Here is a 27,542-nt window from a genome sequence, read left to right on the forward strand (position 1 = left end):
GACTCGCTTGAGCCTAGGAGTTGGAGGTTGCTGTGAGCTGTAATGCCACAGCACTCTACCCAGGGCAACAGCTGGAGGCTCTGTCTCAAAAAAATAAAATAAATAAAAGCCATCCCAAGCCCATCTTCCCAGCAGACATGCCACTCCACAATGTGGGCTTTACATGTTGAGAAATGGAGGACTGGGAAGGCTCACTGGCTTCCTCAAGGGCCCCAGCCAGTCAGGAGTAAAGAAGGGACCAGAAAGCAAAACTCTCACCTCTCCCTCCCAGAGCTGGGCCCTCTGCTTACCATGCTGTTAGTGAATATGTTCACTGCAGAGGCAGACTTGACCTCCTTGATTCTGGTGGTGGGTTTAACTGAATTCCTCAGGTCAGGGACAGAACTGGAGTGCCTCACAGATGTAGGCTTGGGGGAAAGAGGACCAGCCTCCATCTTGGGGGCCTCCTGGTGGCAGCTGCGGTCTGTTTCATTTTGCGTTTTGTCTTGGACACTCAAGGGCAAGTCAGGTGTGCAGGACACCAGTGTCAGTGGCCGGAAGTACTGGGAAGGAGAGCAAACACACAGCCCATGGGAGCCCAGCTCGGCCCACTTCCAGGTAGTCTGCATCCACAGTTAGGTGCAGGTGAGGAGAAGAAAAGCCGTTGATATCAAAGCCTGGACTCTTAACCCGAGGTTCTAGGACCCATAGAGGGCTTCAGGGGGGTCTTTGAGCCACTTGAAAGTGCACTTTTAAAATTGTGCATTGTGTACTTTATGGCAAGAGATTCCATAGCTTTTATCAGAGTCTCAAAGGGTCTGTGACTGTAACAAAGTTAAAAAGGAAATAAACAAACCCTGCTCTGATCCTGTCTTTTCAGGTGCGCCTTTGAGATAAAGGAGATGGACGGACAAGTCAACCAAATCTTTCCACTGAGCTAGATGAGAGCACTGGGCAGAGATGGGGAAGCCAGACTTAGATCACAGGCCAAGTGAACTGCTGACCCACAGCCTTGGCTATTCCTCATTTTGCACAGATAGCAGGTTGGAAGGACCTGCTGCCATGGTCGGCCATCCCATGTGATGTTCAGAGAATTCCCAGATGCTCTTCCCAGTGGCCTGCTCTTTTGGCTGTGCCCCTGGCCTGCTGGAGGGGAGCGTTCCAACACAAGCAGGAACCAAAGACCACTCCTACGTGCAGTCCTGGAGCCTGCTCTCTTAGTGAGGCTCATGCCCAGCCTCCCAGCACGGGCTGCCTGGCTGCTTTTATTCCTACTAGAGGAGGCAAGTAGGCAGACCAGTGACAGTTCCCTACTACCTGGATGCAGGGATCCTCCAAAGACAATAGCATATGTGCCTTTGGGGTTCCCCTCCTGCTGCCCACCCATCTGCACAGCCCTTCAGTGTGTCTGGGCTCCAAGCAGTGGTCTCCTCAGGAACCCCCCACGGATTGGCCCCAGCTGGGGAAGGGTGCTAGGCACGTGTGCTCCCCTCCCGTCCGGGTTTACTTGTTTGAAGGTGACACGGGCAGCAGCCTTGTGTTTCTGTTGCCAGCTCCTCGCATTCTTGCGTTTGGCCTGCTCGCCTACTGATTCGCCCTGCATCTCTACCTTCTTCTCCTTGGTTGGCAAAGATTTTTTCTCCTGTTTTAGTTTCAGCTCCTGGATCAGTTTCCTGTCCACAGAGGAACAAGTGAGTGTCACGAGGTCAGGGACAGGCTGTGCAGGTAGGCGTTCTCCCTGAGGGATGGGCCAGCCTGGGCGGAGTGGTGGAACGCACCAAGCTCCCTTCTAGTCTGCGCAAGTGATTGAAGGTCAAAGAGCAGGGTGCGTAGAGAAGAGTCATCCCTCCAACAAAACTGTCACCAGTCTGGGTAACAGCATCCAAAGAGAGATGCTACCTCCTCCTCCATCATACCCTTTCTCCCCCCATCAACTTCCCAACAGGCCAGTTCCCAACCATGGCAAGTGCTGGGAAGAGGGTCTGCAAAGGAAGCTAAAGCTAGGGGTTCCCATGTTGGGCCACTTCATATGCTGGGCTTCTCTGGCCAATGGGCCCCAAGAGTGACATATATAGTGGAAATAATTTGGTCTCATGAGTCACGTGACAGGGATGGTTCTAGTCCCTCTTCTGTCATAATCTTTCCATGTGATCCCCTTTCTGCTCTGACCTCCCATTCCATAAAGTGAGTTGGGGAGCGGGGACTGGACTCTATGAGATGAATCCATCCAACTCTTAGATTTTATGCCTGTGTTGAATCCATGAGGCAGCTCTGAGGCAGTGGGCATCCTGGAGTGGGTTTCTAGAAATAGCTACCTTTCTTTACCCTACACTAGGGAATCTTCCAATGCCTGGTCCTTGTAAGACCAGAGCAAATGCTCCCCTGGCAGCTTCCAGGTTAGGGACCACAGCTCTGAGACTATCCCCCAAGCACCCCGCCCAGCTCATCCCAGAGCCCTTCCTACCGGGCATACACCTCCCGGGCCCTAGACGCAGCGGTATTCTGGAAGACAGAGCTGTTGTCCTGGAAAAATTTCTCATACTTCTCTGAGTTTGGACTGGGATAGATCAGTCGAAACCCTCCACAGTGTTCCTTCTCATACTTCTCAGTTTTTTGTAACCATGTGGCCTGGTAACCCTTGGTTTCCTCAATCCTGTTGGGAAGCAGAACACAGGGCCACAGTTCAGTTTTATTGGGACAAAGCCTGGAAGGGACACATCCAAGCTGGAGGTCTTCTAGGGCCACATGGAATCCTTGTGCATAATAGGAATCAATCAGTATTTCCTAAATAAATGCATGAACATTTCCCTAAAAAGAAACCTGGGATGGCTGTTGTCATAATGCAGGAAGAGCTGATTAGAACAGATATATATATATTTTTTGACAGCACACCAGATTCTCTCCTGTTACAAGTAAAACCTGTTTTTCCCTCAGCTCAGTTCTGCCCAGGCAGACTGTCACCACCTTCCCATCCACAGCCCCGATCACCCTCTCTGGAGAATGACAGCTTGTGTTTTGCTAAATTTGAGGGCTTCTTGGATGAGCTTGATGAGCCTTTACCAGCTGTCATGATCTCATTCTTCCTCACAGCCCCCCAGGGAGGTGGAGGTCAGGTTGGGAGGAATGATAGGCTTCCTTTTACAGCAGGGAAACCAAGAACCACTTAGACATCCAGGGCCCAATAAGGAGGAGACTGGTTCAGAGAAGGCCCTTACCCTGATGGGTGCTCCTTAATACGGTGCTGCTTCCTTCTCGAGAGGAATTTAGAAATGGCATGGCACAGTGGAAGGGATCCTGGAATTCCAGGCCACAAATCCAGGCCCTGGGCTCCGGATCCAGACCTGTCACTTACCAGTGAGGTGACCTGGTGCAAGTCCATTCCATCTCTGAAGTCTTGGTATCTTGCCTTCCAGAACAGGACCACACACCACCCCATCCTCCCTCCCTCCCTGCTCCTTATAAGGAAGACAGTGCAGGTGACAGTGCCTGAGAAACACAGTATTATCCAAACAACTGTAAACGTTATTTATGGCACCTGTTCCAGAAACTCAGACCTGAAGGATGAGGCTGGCTCTGCTCTGGAGAGGGTGCTAGAAGAGAGCAGGGGGCTGTGTTGGGATCATAAAGGAACCAAGATATCTCCTTGACCAGGCTCAGAGTCTCTGACACTAGGATGACCCCACAAAGTGAAGACTCTAGTTCCACGGTAAACAATGCTGAGCAGAAGCAGGGAGACACCACCACCTGGCAGCACTGGAGCATGGGGTAAGGAGCAAATCCTTCTCTTCAGTAAAAATAAAGGAATGGCTTTTTATTTAGATCAATAATTCTTTTCGTGTTTTGTTTTTTTTGGGGGGGGGGCAGACAGTGTCTTGCTCCATCATCCAGGCTGGAGTACAGTGTCAAAATCATAGTTCACTGAAATCTCCAACTCCTGAGCTCAAGCTTCCTCCTGCCTAAGCCTCCTAAATAGCTGTGATTACAGGTGCACATCACTGTATCCCACTACTTCTTTTTTATAAGAGATATCCCACCACATCCCACTACTTTTTTTTTTTTTTGAGGGGCCTTGCAGGGTTGCTCAGGCTGGTCTTGAACTCCTAGGTTCAATCAATCCTCCTGCTTCAGCCTCCCAAAGTGCTGGAATTATAGATGTGAGCCACTGTGCCTACCCTGGTAATTATTAAATCTTCATATGATATGAATCAATTGCTATCCATTACATATATAATTATATGTCTGAAAATTAACCTCCTATTGCTAGGAATGAAGGAATATTCAAAGTAAAACCGTTCAAACTGCTACATTCTGCAAATAGAAACCCATTTTCCAAACAGAATTATCATTTGTTAGAAATGATCTCCCTCTCCCAACTCCAGACAAGATTCTTAATAGCCTCTAATGTAAATAATCATGCCAGACACTATGCTAAAACGTTTCTATGCATTATCCCGTTTAATTCCCCCAATAAGCTTATATATCATTAGCTCCATTACACAGAAAGATCACTGAGACTCACAGAAGTGGCAGAAAGAACACATAACTAGAAGGCAATTGAGTCACAACTTGGACAGGCCAATCTTGTTTGGGTAGGGAAGTCAGAGAACCAGGGCCCTGGGAAGCTAATGTACCTGATCTCCCGAGAACGACACTGCTGCAGAAACCGCCCTCGTTGTTTCTCTTTCTCCAAGACTTTCTTTTTGTCACAGTTTCTTAGGTTGATCAGAACCAAGGTGTCATATAGCAGGTTGTCCTTCACCTCTTTATCCAACCGGGAGTCAGTGGAGAAGCTTGGAGAGTGGTTGACCTGTGAGGGCAAGGTGGTAGCTGGAGACAGGGCTGTCCAGCATGAAAGCAGGCAGTGAGCCCAAGATGCCACCTCCAGGCTGCTGCTGAAGCCCACCTCAGGGCCCTGGCTACCAAGATGAGTGGAAGGGAGAGGAGGGAGCATCTGGACTGGTGCCAGAGGGAAAAAAGGAGGAAGCGGAATTCCCTCTAGTTAAACCAGCTTTTATCTCAGTTCCTTCTTCTTCGGAAGCATCAGAGGTTGGCCTCTCTTTGGCATGTGTGTTCTGCTCCATCTCAGAGAACGAGTGTTCTCTCACGTGCACTGAGCATTCCACAGGGCAGGATGGAAAGGGCAGGCTGGGAGGCGGGGAGGAGAGAGGAGGGATGCATTCCAGTCATAATTTGGACCAGGACAGGCCAGTCTTATTGGGATCAGGGAAGTCAGACCCCAAGAATGTGGTCCCTGGGGTCCAAAGGGTACAACTACACCTGATCTCTCAAGAGGACCAACACTGGTGGGAGAACAGGGACCACCCGGGATGGAGGGGAGACAGGTGGGAGGAGGGCAAGGACTCGCTTCTGCCCACGGAAAAGTCTGTATTGTTCAGAGGCACTAGATAACAATTTGTAAATTTCTAGCAGTTTCTTTCTTTCTTCTTTCTTTCTCTTTCTTTCTTTTTTCTTTTTCTTTCTTCCTTCCTTCCTTCCTTTCTTTCTTTCTTTTTTTTTTTTTTTGAGACAGTGTCTCATTCTGTTTCCCTGGCTAGAGTACAGTGGCCTCATCATGGCTCACTGCAACCTCGAACTCCTGGGCTGAAACCATCTTCCTGCCTCAGCCTCCCGAGTAGGTGGGACTACCTACAGGCATGCTCCACCATGCCTAGCTAATTTTTAAATTTTTGGTAGAGACAGGGTCTCACTACATTGCTCAAACTGGTCTTGAAATCCTGGCCTCAAGCTATCCTCCTACCTCAGCCTCCCAAAGTGCTGGGGTTAAAGGCATGAGCCACCATGCCCAGCCTCTCTAGCAGTTTTCGAAGACTTGCTCCTAGCGGCTCATTCTGCTCTCTGGGTGAGAGCTCCAGGCAGCCTTACCCTCTTCCCATTTTACCTGGGAATAAAGGCCGGGCATGGGGGAAGGGTGGAGCACAGGAATCTGATCTCTGAAGTCTATGTCACAGGCACCCTTGCACCCTTGCTCTCTGAAAGGCTGCTGGAGAGGGTTCCTGAGGGCAAGTCCAATCAGAAAGAGAAGCAGCCAGCTGGAACACTTCCCTTTCTTCTACCACTACCTCGTGGGTCTGGGGGAGGCAGGAAACTTACTGGGTATCTCCCCCTCCTATTTCTGAGGCAGCAGACACCGTCCCCTCCCTATTAGTACTTAGAACCAAGTCATCCAGGCCCCTGAGAGCCAAGCACAGCAGCTCCTATCTGATACTGAACATTGTTAACCTACCTTTGATGAAGAATATCCCCTTTTTAGGAGACAACTCTGTCACAAAGGAAAGAGCTGTCTTTAGAATCACCCTGTGTACTGAGATCAGTGTTTCCAAGACTGGGTGGACCTCAAGAAGGCACAGGAATTCTCTAATTCCCAGCTGTCTACCCCCCTCTGGTGGCCACTTCTCAGCCGGACGTAAAGCCCCAGGCAGCAGGCACAGAGGAGGAAGTAACCCAGGAAGTTGAGTACAATAACCTAGGTGAGACTAGAAGAGTCCCTGAAGCTGACTGACCCTCATAATGGGGTCAGTTTTCCTGCCTCCCCCAAACTTCCCTACCTCTAGCAGCCAAGGTTTGAGTTTTCGGTCCAGCAGAATGTCAAAGCCCAGGATTTCAAAGCAGGCGCTGTTGACAGTGTGATTGGGGAAGCAGGTGTGGTAGTTGTGCTTGATGGTAGGCTGGGCCGAGATGATCGTCTTGACAATGACATCCTCGATGTCCCTCCATATCTGCTTCACGTCGTAGCTGTGCTTCTCCATGTATACGTTGAAGGTAGAGAGCTTTCTGGAAGGGGACCACAGGCCGTGAGGCAGGACAGCAGCCTCTGGTCATCCAAGGCTGGAAACCCTCCAGAGCCAGTGGGTTAAGTGCCCAGGTGCCAGGTGACACTAGGGCTGTGTCAAGGGAGAGGAGGCCTTCAGGAGTCACAAGGCCATGCCCAAGCCTCCAGAGCCCGGGGATGGATGCAGATATAAAGTCACATAGGAAGGACATGACCTGTACATTTTCACTATGACCTTGAGAACACCTGTGGCCAGGGGAAGGGTTGAGTATCACAGGTGGAAATAAACCACCGTAGCCCGGGCACAGTGGCTCACACCTGCAATGCCAGGACTCTAGGAAGCCGAGGTGGGCAGATCGCCTGAGCTCATGAGTTTGAGACCACCTCAAGCAAGAGCGATACCTAGTCTCTAAAAAAAAAAAAAAAACTAGCCAGGCTATGTGGCAGGTGCCTGTAGTCCCAGCTACTCAGGAGACTGAGGCAAGAGAATGGCTTGAGCCCAGGATTCTGATGTTGCTGTGAGCTATGACACCATATCACTCTACCAAGGGTGAACAAATGAGACTATCTCAAAAAAGAAAGAAAGAAACCACCCTGTATTATGGGTTTTGCTCTGGGGGCAATGGTTTCTTAGCCTTCAGTGTATATCAGAAACATGTGGAGAGCCTTTTGAACATACTGACACCCAGGTCCCACCTCAGCCATCTGATGGGATCCTGGGGACACTGAAGACACAGAAATCTTGTTTAAAGGCTGCATATGAGAAAAAGGCAGTCTCAAGGCATTTCCACAGATAGGGTTACCAAATGCCCCAAGGAAACTGGACTGTCCCAATTTTAGAACTGTAAGTCCCACATTCTAGGAAACTCCTCAGTCGCAGGCAAAAGAAAAGTCACCCAATCACAGAGGAAATCAGAGGAGGGGCTCGTGAGGAATATCTGAGAAGATACTCTAGTCAGCTCTGAGCTGGGCAGCACAGACAGAGGAATAATCTGACAGATCCCAGAGGCCATGTCCACACACGCATGTGCACAGAGAACTGAAGTCAGAGCAGAAATACGGAAGCAGAGAGGAAGATGAAGAAGACAAGAGACATGGCTCATCCAGGCAGTTTGGAAAGCTCACTGGGCCCAAGCCAAAGGAGTCTAAGGCGACGAAGCAGAGTCAGCTAGTCAACGAGCATTTGCTCAAGGCCTGCTGTGCATGCAGTGTCATACGAGGAGGGGACACCTAGAAACTGCCACCTGTCATGAGAAGCCTAAAGACCATTTGGGGAGTCAACATAAATATGAAACATCCACAGACGCATGTATATAAAGACAGACAACACAGGCCACTCGATATGGAGGCCACCTCCTCTACCTGCCATTGTCAGGGAATGGGGTATTGCACATAAATGGTTTTTCTAGATTGTTTGAAGCTGATCCTTTAAAGTGGAAGAAAATGTATCTAATTTTTCTAATTGGGAAATCAGTTTTCCTGAAAGAGATGATCTACTTCCCTGACTTCTTATAATAGATGTTACAAAACATAACATAACCTTTTCCTGATGACTCAGGGCCCATTGCAATGAATATGTGTTATTGCATAATTTATAATGCCCAGTGGTTAGTCAACTCAATTCAACATCAGCCATGTGCTGGGCATGTTGAAAGATGAAAATGGCCTAGTGTCTTCCCCAGTGTCCCTCCAAGTTTTCCGTTTTTCTCTCTTCCCTTTCGCTATGACCAGAGCACTACTCCTATGAGTTTGCACCCCAGTGGGGGATTGACTGAGAGGGCACTTGGCCTCTGCTGCCGACTTTGGGGCAGATGAGACAGGATGAGAAGCAGAAAGGAAAAAAGGAGAGGAAAAAGAAAAGAACTTTTCCTAGCAGTATGAGAAGCACCCTGAAGGTCAGGGCACCATTCTGACCCTTGGGGAGCTAAGTACAACTGGGCACTCCAGACAAACATGCCACATAGAGCAAAGAACAATTATGGGCAAAACAGAAAGAGCATCTAAAGACATTCTCCCATGCTTTTGGTTGGAGCTGAGCAAAGACAGAGAGGTAGGAATGAGCAAGAGCTGAGCAAAAGAAAGCATCCTGGCAGAATCTGACGGAGTGATCAGCATGGGCAGTACAGCTTAGCAGGTAAGAGCACAAACTCAGGAGCCAGACAAATGTGCATTGGTTTCAACTCCAGCTGTATCATTTCCTAGCTGTGTGACCTTTGGCAAGCTACTTAACCTTTCCACACCTCAGTTTTCTAATACGTGAAGTAGGGATGATAAAAATGCCTATCTCATAGTCTTGTTATGAAGATTCAATGGTTTAAAGTATGTAAATTGCCTAGAGCAGTGCACGGCATCTAGCTGGCGCTCAACAAATAAAATGTTGACTATTAGTGGAGTAGCAATAATAGTGGAAATTACAGTGGCCTGTGCAGAGGAGTTTGAACTTGATGCTCTGGCTACCTGAGAGTCACATCAGTTACCTGAGAGTGGGAGCAATGAGTGTACAGAATGTACGATACCAATGGACCCACTTGTGTAGGGTTGTTGTTTTGGACATTCATTCATACACATACTCTCACTACCTCCAGCCAGCACATCTGTGAGGCAGGCAAGCCACAATTTCTTCTTTATCATGTCATTTTAGAGATGAGAACATGGAGGTACAGAGAGGTTATGCAGAAGGACCTGGAGAGGTCCAGGGGAGAAGATCAAGGAGGCTGGTGTGCCCTTTGGGACTGAGCCTAAATGGGGGCCTGGGCCTGGCAGGAAGGCAGAGAACATCAAAGGAGGAATCTTGAAGACTGACTGAGTCCCTAGAAAACAAAATGTACACGCTCCCCAAGACTGGAGAAGGTAGAGATGAAAAGTTGGGTGAGGAGGCTCAGCGCCCATAGCACAATAGTTACAGTGCCAGCCACGTACACTGACGCTGGAGGCCCAGGCCAGCCAAAACAGTGACAACTGCAACAAAAAAATGGCTAAGTGTTGGCTCAGTGCCTGTAGCTCAAACGGCTAAGGCCCCAGCCACATACACCAGAGCTGGCGGGTTTGAACCCAGCCTGGGCCCGCCAAACAACAATGACAACTCCAACCAAAAAATAGCCGGGTGTTGTGGCAGGTGCCTGCAGTCCCAGCTAGTTGGGAGGCTGAGGCAAGAGAATCACTTAAGCCCAAGAGTTGGAGGTTGCTGTAAGTGGTGACACTCTTGCACTCTACCCAGGATAACATAGTGAGACTCTGTCTCAAAAAAAAAAGAAAGAAAGAAAGAAAGAAAAGTTGGGTAAGGAGACCAGTTTGGAGTGCTGGGGAAGAAGGAGAAAGGATGCATCCAGGTTGGGAAATGCTGAGTTGGAAACAACAGGGCGATGTCCAGGTGGGGCTGAGGAGAGATGGGCCTGCAGCCCAAGGCAGAGAGGCTGAGCCAAATGAGGGCAAGCAGAGGTTGTGGGGACAGATGGAGGGTGGGTAGAGAAGGAGGAGAAGAGAGGAAAGAAGAAGAGGGTTCGAGGGCAGCAGAGCTATGCTTCAAGTCTGCAACCTCACCTTAGTCCTGCCACCCCTGTACCACTCCCTCCATCACTGCCTCAGGACCTGGAGCCTGTCAGTTCTCTTCAGAGCAGGGAAGTGAGGACTCTTCCATCACATGCCCTTACACTAAGGAAAAATATCAGTAACCACAACCACTGTCCCTGCTGCCATCACAGGTCATTTGAGCCTCACAGGGACCTCTGATGTAAGCGGGGCAGGGCAAGAAGTCTTATCACCTTATACAGACCAAGAAATGGAGATTTGGAATGATAAAGTAACTTGTCCATGCTTGCTTGGCTGGCAAGGATCAGATTTAGGACTAGAAAACAGGCCTTGCTGAGCACCAGCGCTCAATATGCAACAATGCCAGGGGCTCAGCTGGGGCTGCAGTCTAGGTGGGGAGAAGAGGAAGTGGGAGAGCTTCAGGCAACACAGGGGGCTGGTGTCCTCTGGAAATGGGGGAAACTGACCCTTCCCATCCTCACATGTTGTCTTCTTGCAGGCTTACCCTGCTGATTTTCTATGTGCCATTTGGAATTTTGCCACTGAGGATGTTTATGAAATGTCACATGCTTCTCTGATGCTCTGAAGCCAAACTGATGGCTTTCTCGCCTATCCTTTGATGCCTGCTACCGCAGAATGAATGAAGTCATGGGGTCTGACAGATCTAGCTTCTCGACCCACTCAGAGCTGCGTGACCCAGGGCAACAGACCTAACCTCTCAGAGACTCAGTTTCCTCACCTGTGAAAGGGAGATAGCACCTAACAGTTCTCCATCCATAAATGGGAAGATAATAATGCTTTTGCCATAGTGTTGTGAAAATCCAAGAACAGATGCACCCCCAGCACCTGGCACAGGCCCCAACACACAAGAGACCCCAAAAATACTTGTCCCTTTCCCTTTTGCCCCAGGCCTGAGCATGTTCACATTTCCCCTTTTTCTAAAACTCAAATAAAATCCAATTAGACAATAACATGGATGGAAAACCACTTGTGAAGATGCTCTGACGAATTTCTCATTTTCCCTCTTTCTGGGGACTCTTAAAGCCAGCAAGCCGCACATCAGGGCACCATGACACATCCTTTGAGAATCTCTAATGGAGCAACACCCTGGCCAAGGAACTGCACGGCAAGTCCTTCTTACAATCAATCAATATTTTTTGATTTGGAAATGTCTGAAGGGCCAACTTGTAATAAGGATATGTTTTGTAGTCCGTATGTATTCTGCTGGGGAAATGGCTCGTGTTTATCTCTCCTCCTCCCAGCCTCCTAGGGTTTACGATGTGGCCTTCTTTTAATGATTAACAGCCCAGAGATGAAGGAGTCTGCTCTGGGTTGAGAGGCAAAGGAGAATTTTTTGAGACCATGTGACCCAAGATGGAAACACTGATGGGGACGGAAAGGGTTTGGGTAGAATCCCAGAAAGCAGCTGTGAGGCTGGCAGGGAAAGGACAGAAAAGTGAAGCGACTTCCTTACCTCTTGCTGCCAGAGTGAGTGTCTCGACTGAAATTGGAACTGTGCTTGTTAATGGAATAATTAGTCAGGTGCATGCAGATATCATCCTGGGGAAAGAGACACAAGTCTGTGGGGTCAGGCTGGAAACTTGGGCCTCCTGCTTCCCCTCTGTGCCCTTCTATGGCCCCTTGGGTTTAAAAAGATGGAAAGAAGGGGAAGTCTACTTGAACTGGCAAAATAGAGGAAGTTAGAAGGGGTGTCCTGCAGCCTGCAGTGTAAGAAACTCTAACTCTGGCTGGGCATGGTGGCTTGCTTGTAATTCTAGCACTCTGGGAGGATGAGGCAGGTGGATTGCGTGAGCTCAGGAGTTGGAGACTAGCCTGAACAAGAGCAAGACCCCCATCTCTACTAAAAATAAGAAAAACTAGCCAGGCATCATTGTGCACACCTGGAGTCCCAACTACTCAGGAGGCTGAGGCAAGAGGATGGCTCAAGCCCAAGAGTTTGAGGTTGCTACAAGCTATGATGCTATGGCAATGGTGCTCTACCCAGGGAACAGAGTCAGACTCTGTCTCTCAAAAAAAAGAAGGAAATAAGGAAGGAAGGAGGGAAGGAAGGAAGAAAGAAAAAAGAAAAGACAGAAAAAGAAATAAAGAAACTCCAACTCCCCCCTGAGATTGGGTAGTGAACCTCAGGAGTCCTGGGGGACCTGGAGTAGGGAGGCTGGCAGGGTAGCTCACCCATGGCCTTTTCTTGAGCACCCCTGAATTATGGTTCTGGCTTTAGAGTCAGGCAGACCTGGCCACTAGTTCCAGACTTAAAATCTTCCCAGCAGTGTGACCTTGCACAAGTCCCTTATGCTCTGGGTTTTAATCTCCTTGTCTGTAAAATGGGGATAATAATCCCTCTCTCTGAGGGCTCCTGAGAGGGCTAAATGAGAGAACATATACAATCTAGCACATAGTAAGTGCTCAACAAATGACAGCCACCTTCATAGAGAACGTAGATTTAACTAGGATTTTTTTTTTTTATTATCCATGCTAAGGGGGTAGGGTGGGTGTCTCTTTAGCTCACCAGGTTGTCTGAGCAAGGGCATGAGTAAGAGGTTGTAGCAAAGCGGGCCAGTCCTTCTTTGTACACAAAAATCCTGAGAGGGTCACAGGATGTCACCAGCACATAAATCCGTAGGTCAAACTTGAACCCATCGATGATAAACGGCTGGGAAAAGAGAACAGAAGTCAGACAAGAATCAGAGGAGAAATTCACAATTCTCATTTGTAAATCATTATTTCCTGCTGTGTTTTCATGGAATCGGCTCCAATATTGTCTAATGTTATAGAGGCCAGGCTTGGCCAGACTCAGGGATGGGAAAAGGAGACAGAGGTTCTGTGACCCAACATGTGAACTTGTGGAAGTCACTAAACCACACTGTGCCTCAGTTTCCTGATCTGTCCAGTAGCACAAGTAACCACCTCCAAAAGACATCATGGAAATGAAACAAAATGAAATTAAAAACTCCTCTGATGGGCTGGGTCCTGTAGTTCACACCTGTAATCCTAGCCCTTTAGAAGGCCACCTAGCGCTTTAGGAGGATGGCTTGAGTCCAGGAGTTTGAGGTTGCAGTGAGCTATGAAGACACCATTGCACTCTAGCTTAGGTGACAGAGCAAGACCTTATCTCAAAAAAAAAAAAAAAAGTGCAAGTCTTTTGATGAAAGGTCATACAGTCACCATCCAGGGCTACTCTAGTTGCAATTCTACAAGAGTTCTCTCTGCAGTGTTCTCTTGGCCATTTCCCTTCCCCCTGTACCCATACTGCTAGAGGGCTCCCTCCCTCCATGGGTTATCCCACTGTGATCTCTGGCCTCCAGTCATCCAGAAGACCTGGTTACCTTGAACCTCTCCAGGACTTGCCCCCCAACCTGTCCCAAATAAGGTGGGGCTTCCGCAAACCCAAGGTGCCCTCCTAGCCTTTGTATGCATGTATAAGAGTGAAGGGGCCACCAGGTAGACCAGACTAAATGACAAGTGTGCATTGTCTTTGACTTTTGACAATAACAACAATAAAAAGAATACAAGGGTGAAAGACACTCTGATTCAGGCACCTAGGTCAGAAAGCTTGGTCTGACAAAATCCATGGCAGAAGATAGGCTCGGCTTCACCCCCACCTCTGCCCTCCATTTGCTCATTTCACATTCTGTCCAGTGGAGCCCAAGGTTGCTATGGGTGATAAATAAATAATCACAATGAGGAAGTACCTTTGAAATATACAGCTGACAGATCATATCCTCCCCTGGTTTGATTTCTTTCACCGTCCGGGTAATGAATATGCCTCTCCCTTGGCAGCCTGAATCTGGCTTACAAATATACGTCTTGTTTTTTTTCAACCTGCTGTAGGTCTGCAAATCTCCCCAGCTGCCAGAGCCGGGAGGGAATGAGACACATCTTTAGCCAGGGAACAATGAAAAGCAAAGCTAGCTTTTTATGAACAGAAAAAAAGAAGGAAGGAAAAGCTATCTAATGTGACAAAGTCCTGGTGTTGATAGTCACCCAGAGGTCTGGCAATGGGAGAGGGAAAGCAAAATCAGTGGAGGGTGTGGGCTTCAGAGGGAATTCAGGCCTGGATTTAAACCCAGGCAATGCCACTTATCAGCTGTGTGACTCTTTACGAGGACCTGACCTCTCTAGGCCTCAACTCCCTCATCTCTACAGTGAGAATACTAAGGACTTTCATCTCCTGTGGTGGTCAGGCACAGGACATGATATAGGCAAAGGGCTGATACATGCTGTGCACCCCATAAAGGTGGCCATGACCCAGGTCATTTGGCTTTTGGGGTTCATGTGCAGATTTAATGTTCTGGATCTGGCTTGACCCCTGATAAGTGAGAGGACCTTGAATCAATCAGTCTTTTACACCTTCAGTCGGAGTGTGGGAGAGAAAAGAATATCCTTGAACACACTTTGAAGAAAGTATTTTCAGAAGAAAGAAAGAAATCAAATTAATAAATGTTATATATCTCCCAGTATCACTAGGCATCTTATTTTGCATTGTTAACTTAAGAGAACCTTGCAACCATTGGAAAAGTCACTTAACTGCAATGCTCCTCGCTGGTCATGAAATCTAGAGGTCGTGTTGACATAATGGCAGACATACTTCTAAGTTGCTGCTGAGCCCTGAAAATTGTTCCAGACAAGCTAAGGAGAGGCTAAGAGCTCCCTGGAGCTCTTGGTTTGGGGACACACTGGGCGGAGAGTAGAGAGTAGGCTTCCTCTGATGCCCTTGCCACGTGAATATATTTCTGATGGTGACACTTCTCTGTCTCCTCCACCCTATGTCAACCACTGGATTGCCCCCAGGACATGTTCATGTCATCTCACATATATTCTGTTTCTTGGTGGCATGGTCCAGAGCATTTTACAGACCAGAAAAGGACATCCAGTTTTGAAATAGACAAGATGAGATCAGAGAAGGGGAAGGGCTGGCCACTACCCACAGCACTGTGTGGGACAAAGGCCAGGCATCCCTCCCTACTCCCAACCTGGGAGCTAACCACTACCTTGCTTTCTCCAGAGGTGCTTGTGATCCTTAAAAATTCAGAAATTTGAATCACTGGGTCAGCAAAACTCTCATCCCAATTGCAGATATAGGCTCCAAGGCACCCAGCCCCTAAATATCATCTAATTTTATAGGCAGAGCCTTGTGTTTTTTCGACCTTGGACACACTCTTTATCCTCCTGAACAGCAGCAGGAGAGATGGGAGATTGTTTGGGAAGGGAAAGTAACTGCCAGGGAATAGGGGCAAGAGGGAAATGTGAAGGGAGGCAGAAGTGGAGAAGGAAGCACAGGGGACACTCACTCAGCAGGGAGACACCAAGTCCTAGGGAAAAAGTGGAAATCTTTAGGGAACATCTTTAACATGCGGCTCATATTCCTGGCCAGCAAGTCCTTACGGCAGATTTCACTCATCCCAGGGAAGTGATTGATTTTCTGCAAAGGAAGCCAGAATTCTTTTGGTACTCGATACAGAGTACTATGAGGTCCCCTTGGGAAGCTGTTATGAAAATGCAGGCCCCACTGTGTAGATGTCATGCTGAGGACCATCACTGATCCAAATACCTGGTAACTTTTCATTTCCATCACCCGCTCCAGCGACACCAGGTAGTCCGTCCAGTAGAGAGTCCAATCATCACTTTCCCCTCCCTCTCTAAGGCCATACTGTTGAGCTGCCCTCCGCACTGCAGTGGGGTTGAAGAAAGAAAAAAGAAAAAGCCTGAGAAGTGGGGGAGGAGTGTGGAATGTGGAGGTCCTGTTTCTAGGTGCTCCCAGACCAAGTAAGAAAGAGAACTTATTTTCCCTGGCTGGGCGCACCACAGCCAAGGAAGGAACATGGAGAGTTGAAAGCTATTGAAGAGCATGGCCTATGCACAACGATCCTTACACTGGGATGAATGTTTTACCTGGCCCAGCCTCCCCTTGCCAGGAAGCAGGCCTCTGGCTTTCTTCCAAACCACTAAACTCTGAATGTTCAGGGAATATAAACTAATCCTTAACATCAGCCAGAGTCAGGCTTAATCAGTGAGATAAACTGACAAGGAAAAAATTATACATAATACATTGAGTATGTGTTTTTTAAAACTATATAATGTATTTCAAAGCCACGTATATGCTACCACATCCTTCTCCCCTCCCACTCCTAGTATTATAAAGAACATCGGGCGGTGCCTGTGGCTCAGTGAGTAGGGCGCTGGCCCCATATACTGAGGGTGGCAGGTTCAAACCTGGCCCTGGCCAACAAAAAAATAGCCAGCGTGTGGTGGGCACCTGTAGTCCCAGCTACTTGGGAGGCTGAGGCAAGAGAATCACCTAAGCCCAGGAGTTGGAGGTTGCTATGAGCTGCGACACCATGGCACTCTACCAAGAGCAGTAAAGTGAGACTCTGTCTCAAAAAAAAAAAAAGAGGCATTAATTTCAACAAGAGTTCAAGGGCCTAGCAAGAGAGAGGTACCTGCAGAAATGAGGAGAGGATGAGGACAGCCTAATGCATTTAAATTTGAATTTAAAATACACCACCAACAACCAGTGTGTTCTATAGTGCAAAATAGGTCTGTAGGTCAGGTTCAGTTCATGAACTACCAATTTGCAATTGCTCCAAAACAGAGCCACTGATTGCAGCAACTGCTGCCTCTCCCACAATCAGACCCCCAGACCACCACATGTAAGAATTACAGATAGGTGAAGTACACACCAGTGTGGTCAAAACCCATGATTCTTAGCATGAGAGTCCCAACTTCTCCAAATAGTTGATTGAGTTAGGAAAACTAAAGAACAGGATCTGGAGATCCCCCTCCCTTCATCCTCAAGGATACACAAGAACGACCCTCCCCAACCCTTTGGGGAAATCCAGCAGGTTCCCATCATAGATCCCTTGAATGCAGATGCTCACCGCTCTCATACCGGCAGGTAGATAAATTGATCACCAATCATCTGGAAAAGAGAAAAAGGAAAGCAGCAAGACAGAGACAGACACACTTGCCAGAATAAGTGACTGTACCCAGAAACATCTCACCCCACACTAACCCTGGTTTGCCAGTCCCTGTCGCTGAAGACACGAATCCAAAGGGGTACAGAGGGGCAGGAAACATGGAATCAGAGTAATATTACCCTGCCCACCAGGCATAAATTCTGTGCTGCAATTCCAGCTAGTTTTTCTTCCAGCAGCTTTATACTAACATCATTGTCTCAGTCCTTTTACTCCATTAGTCACCAGAGACAGAAACTCTTTGGCAAAAATACTTGTTTCCTCCCACTTCCGCCCATTAAAAGAAGCTGTGAAAAAAGTGTGAAAGGAGCAAGGCAACTGGAACGCACAAGATGCCATCAGATCCTAATAAGTCAGCCTGGTTCTGATCTATTTAAGGTGTACTAAATTCCCAGGGCAAAGAAGCACTTTCTTAAAACAAGCAAATCTTCTCTTCCCACCCACTTAACAAAAAAAGGTGTCCTAAACACAAATAAAATGAAAATTAGAACCAGGTGTGGTTGTAGATTACACTCATTATTTGACTCCATGAAGCACATCACCAAAAGTGGAATTTTTTAAATGAACCGAAAGTGCTGTGCTTTTGCTGGTGTCAGCACACAGTATCTTCTCTACTTTCTCATCGTCAGCTAGACACCCCCTCCCCACAGGTTCTCCTTCTTCTTACCAACATGGATCCCCACTCCCCATCTTTCAATCCTAACCTGTTTTTCTTCCTCTTCTTCTTCTTCTCTTGCTTCTGGGCAAAATTCTGAAGCCCCTTTTGCGTCCCAGCGTTCTCTCTCCCAAAATCCAGTGTGATGATTTCTTCTGGATCTTCTGTCAAACTGTCCTCTCTCTCTTCAGAGCCTGCCCCTTCTTTGCTTTCCAAAGTCACGTCTGGTAGCATCTTCCTGGCCTGGGAGGAGGCTCTAGGCAAAAACCAGCTCCCTCCCTGGAAAGAGGACAGAAGGAGCAGCAGTTACATAGATCTCCCTGCAGGGGGACCCCTTCCCTTGTTCATGTGGGTGGTGAACCAGGGTTCTAAGAGACGACAACAGGTTGCAGTTTATAAAATGCTGCCCCACCTCTGTGATGGGTGCCAAGCTCAGTCAGATAGCTGACTCTATCTTTTGCCATTGACTCTGACCTTAGGGACTCACTCAGCCAACCAACTGTGGCCTTGGTTTTTCCCTCTTGAGGTTTCCAGGAGCAGGCTGAGATGTTGTGCATGGCACCACCTGGTAAACAATCTTATTATTAAAGTGAGTGAGTGTCTGGAGACAGCCATAGGACCAAGCCCCAAACCTTCCTTGCAGAGAAAGTCACAAGGGGGTGTGGGTGCCTTGAGGAGGTCTGTTAACTGTTTCAGCACTTCACAGAACTTCCCACAAGGCAATCTCAAGGCAATCTGAAAGTGAACACAACTGTTGCTCATGGAGTACATGCCTGATTTGGAGCTGATGAAACAATAAGCTTCCAGCCCAGGGCCAGATGCAGACCTTCAGAGACCCCCAACTACAGAAAAGGCTAACATTCCTCCCCCACCATCCATTCCAAAATAAAAACAAGGTCACATGGTAAAATCCATATCACAAAGTCCAGCAAAGTTTTCATCCTGCCTGGTCCCATGAGACTTCTTTCATGTTTGCTCAAAATTTCAGATATCAAATATCTTTCAGTGGATTTGAGTGCCTCTTAGCAACTGCTGCTGCTTAGGAACATGCTAGTGTCCCTTTGGGTAACCCAGAACTGCCAGGCCCAGCTAGCTGACACATGTTTCCTCATAGCCAAGGCTCCTATGACCATAAAGCCAATTTTCTGGTGTTCTCCATTACTCTCCCCACCTCTAAAACTCCACAAGCATCCTCAGCATTTCAACCTCTCTCCCTTGATACCCATCATCCTCTTGATACTTGCCATCTGTTCTTCCCTCACAAATTCTTGGGCTTTTAAAAAAATTAATAATATATTTGTTATAATTTATTATTATTGGAATGCTGTAACATTAAAGAAGACTTAGAACATGGGGTGGTGGGGAATTACCTGTAGCTTTCCTATTCTAGCAACACTAAAGTGTGTGTATTTGCTTTTATTCTTAATTCTTTTTTTTTTTTTTTTTTTTTTTGCAGTTTTTGATGGGGGCCGGGTTTGAATCCAGCACCTCCAGTATATGGGGCCAGCACCCTACTTCTTTGAGCCACAGGCGCCACTCCTATTCTTAATTCCTAAGCATAATTATTCATATATGGTTGTGATCACCTTTTTTTTTTTGAGACAGAGTGTCACTATATGTTGCCCTCGGTAGAGTGCTGTGGCATCACAGCTCACAGCAACCTCAGACTCTTGGGCTTAAGAAATTCTCTTGCCTCAGCTCCCAAGTGCGCCTGCCACAAGGTCCCGCTATTTTTTTTTTTTTTTTTGGTAGTTGTCATTGTTGTTTAGCAGGCTCCAGGCTGGGTTCAAACCCACCAGCCCCGGTGTATGTGGTCGGCGCCCTAACCACTGAGCTGCAGGCGCCAAGCCATAATCACCTTTCTATCTACTTTTTGCCCACTTAATTTCATATCATATATCTTTATCTGTGGTAAACTTTACACATTTCTAGTTTTTTTTTTTTGTTTTTTTTTGTTTGTTTGTTTTTGGCCGGGGCTAGGTTTGAACCTGCCACCTCCAGCATATGGGGCCAGCACCCTACTCCTTTGAGCCACGGGCGCTGCCCATGTTTGTAGTTTTTAATAGCTGTGTAGCATCCCATGGAAGGAATATGCCTGAATTTAACCAACCATTGGAAATGGTTACTTTGTTTTGCCATTACATAAATAGCTCTAAAAGGTACACTTTCATTTAGAGAGGGTCTTTGATTCCCTTGGGGTTATCTTCTTAAGCTAATATCCTGAAATTACAGGATATAGGACTACAAGGTTAATGAATATGCAAATTACATAGCTTCTGGTATATTTATAAAGTCACCATGTTGCTTCCCAGAAGGTTTCAAACAATTTGGACTACTACCAGCAATATGCAACTATAGCAAACTCACCAGAGCTACACGCTCTCTTGGGAATCACCTCAACTTTGTATACAAACTTGCTAATTCTATGCAGCTTTAATACTCTATGGCCCTGTCTTCAACATTACTGTACTCTTCCACTTCTCCCTGCCCCTTTCCCAAACCAAATCGTGGTGTGGAGCTCTCTAACTACGGAAGCTATCTATGAGTGATTTAATAATAAGCTCTTATGGGGAAATAGTTCTTGAGACTTGTCACAGAATTTGCATATGCACGTTGTCATTGAATGTTCACAACCACCTGAGAGGGACAGCAGAATTGCCAACTCAGACAAGGATTGCCACTTGTTTCTCTCTTGCTGAAGAGGGCTGCCACGTACACCCAAGTTTCCTTTTAGTGACACCAGAGCAGAAGAAGAAAGAGTCATACTCAGTGCAACTGACAGATAAAACCTGGGCCTTGCGAGTCAGTTTTTCTCAGTGAACGGACACGGGCACGTACTTGGCAAAGTTCAAGAGAACTGTGAAGTCTTGACCTTGAGCTGCTCCCTTCATTGCAGGTAAATGACCAGCTCCACTCCCCTAGCACTCCACAACGGCTCCTATTTACCAAGCCCTCAAGGAGGAGTGGCTCCGTTTACCTAAAGGTTAATGTTAACTTGGGGAGAGAAAACTGACCCTGAATAGAACCTCTGGGGTTGCAGATTGTCTTTGCCCTTTTTCAAGTCCTTGCCCAAGTGGTAAGAACAAGTCATGGCTGCTTATATTTGTCTGCCTCTAAGAAAAGATCCCCCCAGCCAAAAAAAACCCCAAAGGTCAAGGTCTGTTTATTCTTGCATGAGAGAGCCTCAGGCACAGACAGCAAGGAGCTGAGCCCACACACTTTTAGGGGAACTGGTTAACCATGGCATTCTTGCCTACATTCCCCCATATGCTAGGCTACCGATGACACGAGAGCCCCCTGGATAGCCCCTAAGGCTGGGACAAGATGGCAGACAACCATCTTTGCCACATGTCCACATGTGACTATTTTTGCTTTGTCTGTGGTCCCTTTGCTTTCTCTTTCCCCAGCTTTTTCCTCCCTAGTTAATCCCCAAGGCTGAATCTGGCTGAGTTCTCCTCCAGGGATCCTTCTAAGGTTGCCTACTGGGAACATGCATCATGAGTCCAGCATGCAGAAATGTTCATGTGTTTCACAATAGTGTACGGTTATTGTGAGAGTTCTTTAATAGAAGTAGTTGCTAATAACTAGAAAATGCAGATTTCTCATAAAAATCCAGATTTCCATTTCTTTTGGCAAAGTAAGTCTCCATTCCTTAATTCCAGCAATCAACCAGAGCTAAGTAATGTCTCCTTTAGACAGTTGATGGCCTGTCCCAAAGCCTTATTGGAGCCAAGTAACAGTTCCTTGTGCTGTTATTTTTCTTATAGAAGCATTAAGAGAGAACTGACATTCTCTTAAACCCACCCCACTTCTCTCATTTAAGCTATACGCCTGACCACATAGACATCACTGGTTCTGCTCCAATGTTATCTCCAGGCTCTGAAGCTGTCTCAAGTTAGAACAAAAACTGCCAAATAAAAAGCATTTTAATCCCTAATTTTCAGAACAAGAATGAGATCTGCCGTTTGATACCTATAGCTCACCGGCTAGAGCACCAGCCACATACATTGGGCTGGTGGTTCAAACCCAGCCCGGGCCTGCCAAACAACAATGACACCTACAACCAAAAAATAGCTGGGCATTGTGGAGGGCACCTGTAGTTCCAGCTACTTGGGATGCTGAGGCAAGGGACTCGCTTAAGCCCAAGAATTTGAGGTTGCTGTGAGCTGTGACACCACAGCATTCTACTGAGGATGACATAGTGAGACTATGTCTTGAAAAAAAAAAGAATTAGATCTGACCCACTTGAAATCAGGGACCCCCTCAGTCTTTTCAGATGAGGGCCTTATTTGGTCCAACAGACTTCTCTTTTTTTTTGAGACAGAGCCTCAAGCTGTCCCCCTGGGTAGAGTGCCGTGGCATTACAGCTCACAGCAACCTCCAACTCCTGGGCTCAAGCGAGTCTCCTGCCTCTGCCTCCCAAGTAGCTGGGACCACAGGTGCCCGCCACAAAGTCCGGCTATTTTTTGGTTGCGCCGTCATTGTTGTTTTGGCGGGTCCAGGCTGGGGATTTGAACCTGCCACCTTAGGTGTACGTGGCTGGTGCCTTAGCGGTTGAGCTATAGGCGCCAAGCCCCAACAGACTTCTCTTACCTAGTCTTAGCTCCCCTAGGAGTTCTCACCTACTGTCCTGCTCAACAATTTGGCTAGTTCCAACCGAAAAGCAGTTTTGTAGGCTTGAGGAATAAGAGGAGGAGGAGAGGCAAAAGACACAAAGGACAAGGTCTACAGAGAAAACAAAAGTGTGACAGAGCTGCTGGTGGCATCCCAAGATACATATGTGTCCCAGAGGGCCTCTGAAGTCAGCAGAGATGATTTAAGTCACTTGTTAAAAGTGAGCTATAGTGCAGTGGCTAAGAAGGAAGATTCTGGAATCTCTGCCTGGATTTAAATCCTAGCTTTGCCACTTCCTAGTTGTCTGACCTCTGGCCGTTTTATTTAACCTTCTCCTACTTTAGTTTCCTCATCTGTAAAGTGTAAAATGGGATAAATGAGTCCATACATTTGACTTACTACAACACAAAGTTCTTAGAACTATACTTGGCACATAGCAGGTGCTTACATTATCAACAGTGGACCTTGGACTCGAACTCCTTGATGGAAGAGGCTGTATCTGTATATTCTCAGCTCCTAACTCTGCTTTTCTGGCATATAGCATGTACTCATAAGTTTCTTTCTTTTTTTTTGACCGAGTCTCACTTTGTTGCCCCAGTAGAGTGCTGTGGTATCACATCTCACAGCAATCTCAAACTCTTGGGCTCAAATGATCCTCTTATCTCAGCCTTCCAAGTAGCTGGGACTATAGGCATGAGACACCACACCCAGCTAGTTTTTAGAGACGAGGTCATGCTCTGGATCAGGCTTGAGGTCAGCCTCAGCCTCCCAGAGTGCTAGGATCACAGGTGTGAGTCACTGCACCTGGCTTTCATATGTTTCTTGAATTAATGGACTAGAAAAATGACTAAATGCATGAACTAATTTAGCTTCTCCAAGGTTCATTTTCCTTAGCTATATAATAGAAGTGGTGTTGTGAGCATTAAGTAAGTAACATTTGTTACTTACATTGTTAAAGCATCAACCTTGGCTCTTTTTCATATAAGGCACTTAAATCACTTAGTTTCAGTCACTTACAACAACAGCTACTATTTACAACCCACTTATCAGATAACAGGCATTATACTAATGCATTTATATACTCAATATCTCTCTTTCCTCTATTATGGATGAGAGGATTGAGGCAGAGAGGTTAAGGTAAGAGGCACAGCTCAGATTAGAAGTCATGTCTGTCTTATTGCAACCCCTGTGTTCCACACTCTTGCTCACTGCCCTTTTCTCTCTGCTGATCATTCATAAATGGTGTGAACATAAAGAAAGGTAATCCATCTCCTAAATCCCAGAACCAGTCTTGGTGACTTCAGACTCTTAGGAATCAGTCAGTCCATTAGGTGTAGTGGCTCACACCTGTAATCCCAGCACTTTGGGAAGCTAAGGTGGGAGGATCTCTTGAGCCCAGTTCAAGACCAGCCTGGACAACATAGCAAGACCCTGACTCTACAAAAAATTTAAAAATCAGCTGGGTATGGTGGTACACACCTGTAGTTCTAACTATTCAGGAGGCTAAGGTAGGAGGATCACTTCAGCTCAGGAGTTTGAGGTTGCAGTGAGCTATGGTTGAGTCACTGCACTCCAGCCTGGTGACAGAGTGCGACCCTATCTGGAAATAAACAAACAACAACAAAAAACTAGGAGGCGCCTGTGGCTCAATGATTAGGGTGCTGGTCCCATATACTGAGGGTTGTGGGTTCAAACACAGCCCCGGCCAAACTACAACAAAAAAATAGCCAGGAGTTGTGGCAGGTACCTGTAGTCTCAGCTTCTCAGGAGGCTGAGGCAAGAGAATCACCTAAGACCAAGAGCTGGAGGTTGCTGGGTTGCTATGAGCTGTGACGCCATGGCACTCTACCGAGGGTGACAAAGTGAGACTCTGTCTCAAAAAAAAAGAACGAAAATCCAGAATCAGTTGGCCTCACATCATTTTCATTAAAATCAACTGCTTCTAAATTCCCATCTCCAACTAGGGGCTTGGATCGCCCCAAACTTGCCGTAACTTGGGAACAGCTCTATTGTCCTTACTTTGTCTTTACCTTCTTCCTTTCCCTCCTTTGTCCCAATGTCCACATTACACCAGGGCTGTTGTGCAGGGTAGACTTAGAACATTTTCTAAGCCCTTATAGAATTCCTGAATATTAAAACTGGGAAGAATCTTGAAGAATGTCTAATTCAACCTGTTGACTTTTCAGAGGGGGTTTTGAATACCCACAACCACCACTCTTAGTCTGGGCCAGGAAAGGGACTGTACATAGCCAGAGAGTATGTTGTTAGAGCCACCACCAAATCCTGGGCTTCCTGATCCCCTAATATCTTTCATTTTTGCCAGGTTAGTGGGCAAGCAAAGTGGACTAAGTACTTTGGAGAGTTAAAAGAAGAGACTAGAGTTGCGCTACCAATGTAACACACACATATTAAATAGCATCTTCAGTTTTTCTTAAGGACACAAGAAACATTCAGTTCATCCTTCCAAATAGAATAGTTAAGACAGCGAAAAAACACTGATGTTTCCTTCTTTTTTGGTTTGGGGTTTAATCTTGAGATCTTCCAAGCCAGAGGCTGTCAATCAAATCCTGATTAGACAGTATGAGAATTCCCTACCTTTGCCACCAGGGGGAGAGAATGAGCACAGGGATCGCTCCGGGGAAACACACTGCCCCCTTCAGGAAAAACTCAGAGGAGGGTCCATGTCTTATTTCCATTTCTGAAGGACAATATATGTTAAGTATTCTTTTTTCCCCCTGAAGTGTTGCAGAGAGTAGAAAATGTGTGGTGCTTTCTTTTGCAAGACAATGATATGGATTATAAATTATAGGAAAGAATAATTTGGTGATTAAGATAAGGACTACAAAGAAACATAGTACAAGTTGTAGTCAACGTTTTTCATCCCTGACTTTCACTGCCAGGATTTTTTTTTTTTTTTTTTTTTTTTTTTTGCAGTTTTTGGCCAGGGTCAGGTTTGAACCCACCACCCCCGGTATATGGGGCCGGCGCCTTACTCCTTGAGCCACAGGCACTGCCCCACTGCCAGGATTTTTCATCCAGTTCATAGGAATACATAAAGCACCAGAGAGCTGTCCTATTGTGTTTGCCTGTAGCATCCTTCTTTTTTGCCAGATAATAGGTATCCTTTACGCACTCCTTTTCATCTTCTGCTCCTCATTTCCCTACTGGAAGCATCCTTCTGAAGGCCTCCAGTGGTTAGGACTTGGAAAATGTCAAAGTGAATGAGACAATAAAAGATGTGGGAGTTAGATGTCTGGATCATGTTTTCAGTTTTGCCCTTCTGACATAAGAAGCCAGAAGAAGCCAAGCAATTATTTCCTCTCCCATTCGTATCTTCCTGTGATTATGAGACCACCAGGAAGAAAAAAGCTTCACTTTTAGAAAAGTTCTTTGAGCTTTGATTCAACCAGGATAAAATAAGATGCTTTGTAAAGTCTTTTGGCTTTTCATTTTAGTCATCCTTGAAATTTCAGCCTAGAGCCTGACATGGTCCTTAGCAAAATATAGACTAACGAGGGAGGGGTAGGGGCACCCAACTGCTTAAGGGCTTTGCCAATAAGAAGTGCTGGGAATGACTGGCCACATTTAGTGGGAGCAATAAGAATCTTGCTGACTCAGATGCCATCTGTCATTCTGCTAGAAATTGAGGAATTCTGCAATATTGGAAGATGTGATTTTCAAGTTGGGCTCATGCCTAGCCATTTTCTCCAAAATACTCAGAGCATCACTAGCAAAGGCAAATGGATCTGGATCCAAATCTCACTTCTACTAATTTCCAAATTAGTGACCGTCAGTACCTTAGTTTCCTCATAAGTAAAATGGTGATGATAATATTTATCTCAGGAAGATTATTTAAAAATTAAACGGGTTAATATTTCTAATGTTCTGAAAGCAGTGCTTTGTTCAAAGATAAGGGCTATACTGTAAAATGAAAATATAATGATATGCTCAGTGTGAATATTTAATAACTTTTTTGAGTGCCTGGCACATACGGTGCTTAGTAACACCAGCTCCCTTCCCACTTCACCCTCAAATGTAAGCGATATTTTTCCTAGGGTTCAAATCCCACAAAGGAGAACTTTTCCCAAACTTTCAGGAGTGGTGAGAAATAACAACTGAGGAAGAGAAAGAAAATGTCGATGGAAAAAATATAGGAGCATCAGCAGAGGGCTATGCCATCCATGAAGAATGGCAAGTGTCTATCTGGAAGATTTTCCAGACAAGGAAGAAAAATGATGACAAGAAGGACTCAACAAAGGGGAAGAAGGAGGTGAATAGAGAGTCCCAGGGATCCCTGCTATCTAAGGGACAGCTCCTTTGTGGCACTGGGTCTAGGAAATCAGGGGAAGGGCAGGATCTGAGCGTTAACAAGAGGGACTGAGAAGAGAAAAGCCCCAGAGCCGAGGGGCCGCAAGGATGAGGGGTTACGCAGTAGAAAGCGACCAAGGAGGGCAAAGGAATAGCCTGGGGGATCTGGGCGCCCAGGGGGGGGATGGATGTGTGTTCGGCCAGGTTTTCAGTGGGGAGGCAGCAGGAGGCTGCGGTCGGTAACCAGCACCGGCCTTCGGGGCGCTCTTACCCGCGGTTCCTACTCCCCCGTCTCGCCCCTGCTCTGCCGCCTGAATCTCTCGCAGCTACATCTGCGGGCCCCTCCTCGCAAGATTAAGGAGACACACTCCCATAGGCTGCCAGACAAGTCCAAGCCCAACCCGCGCTCCTCCTAACTTCGATCTGCCCGGCCCTCATATTTGCATATGGAGGCTTCTAGGCCTTCGATTGGCCCCGGCAGGGCTGCCATGCCCCCTCCCTCCCGACCCCAATTAACCGCCCCAGAGCTCGGTGAGGGACGCGCCCATGGTTGTCCTGGGAGACGCGCGGGACGCCCTAGCTGCCGCGAGGACCCACCGCTCACATTCCGCGAGTTCCGGGCCCGCCTCGCCCGCCCCACGCGGAGCAAGCTGAGCTGTAGCCTTGGTCCAACTCC

At 47.0% G+C, this 27,542-nt stretch overlaps 1 protein-coding gene across 1 annotated transcript in view; it reads right to left on the reverse strand.

The window, feature by feature from the left end:
- TTLL6 (tubulin tyrosine ligase like 6) overlaps positions 1–27,240 on the reverse strand; it is a 45,134-nt gene extending 17,894 nt beyond the window's left edge. The window contains 13 exon segments of the mRNA XM_012802917.1: positions 291–542; positions 1,487–1,652; positions 2,444–2,632; positions 4,611–4,786; positions 6,546–6,771; positions 11,772–11,857; positions 12,825–12,968; positions 14,008–14,164; positions 15,607–15,737; positions 15,867–15,985; positions 17,194–17,234; positions 17,994–18,219; positions 27,138–27,240. Of these exon segments, the coding sequence (XP_012658371.1) occupies positions 291–542; positions 1,487–1,652; positions 2,444–2,632; positions 4,611–4,786; positions 6,546–6,771; positions 11,772–11,857; positions 12,825–12,968; positions 14,008–14,164; positions 15,607–15,737; positions 15,867–15,985; positions 17,194–17,234; positions 17,994–18,219; positions 27,138–27,240 (2,016 nt within the window).
- Between the last annotated feature and the right edge of the window lie 302 nt (positions 27,241–27,542).

Source organism: Otolemur garnettii, unplaced genomic scaffold (assembly GCF_000181295.1).
Source record: "Otolemur garnettii isolate 467f Iridium unplaced genomic scaffold, OtoGar3 scaffold00018, whole genome shotgun sequence".
NCBI classification, from domain to species: domain Eukaryota; kingdom Metazoa; phylum Chordata; class Mammalia; order Primates; family Galagidae; genus Otolemur; species Otolemur garnettii.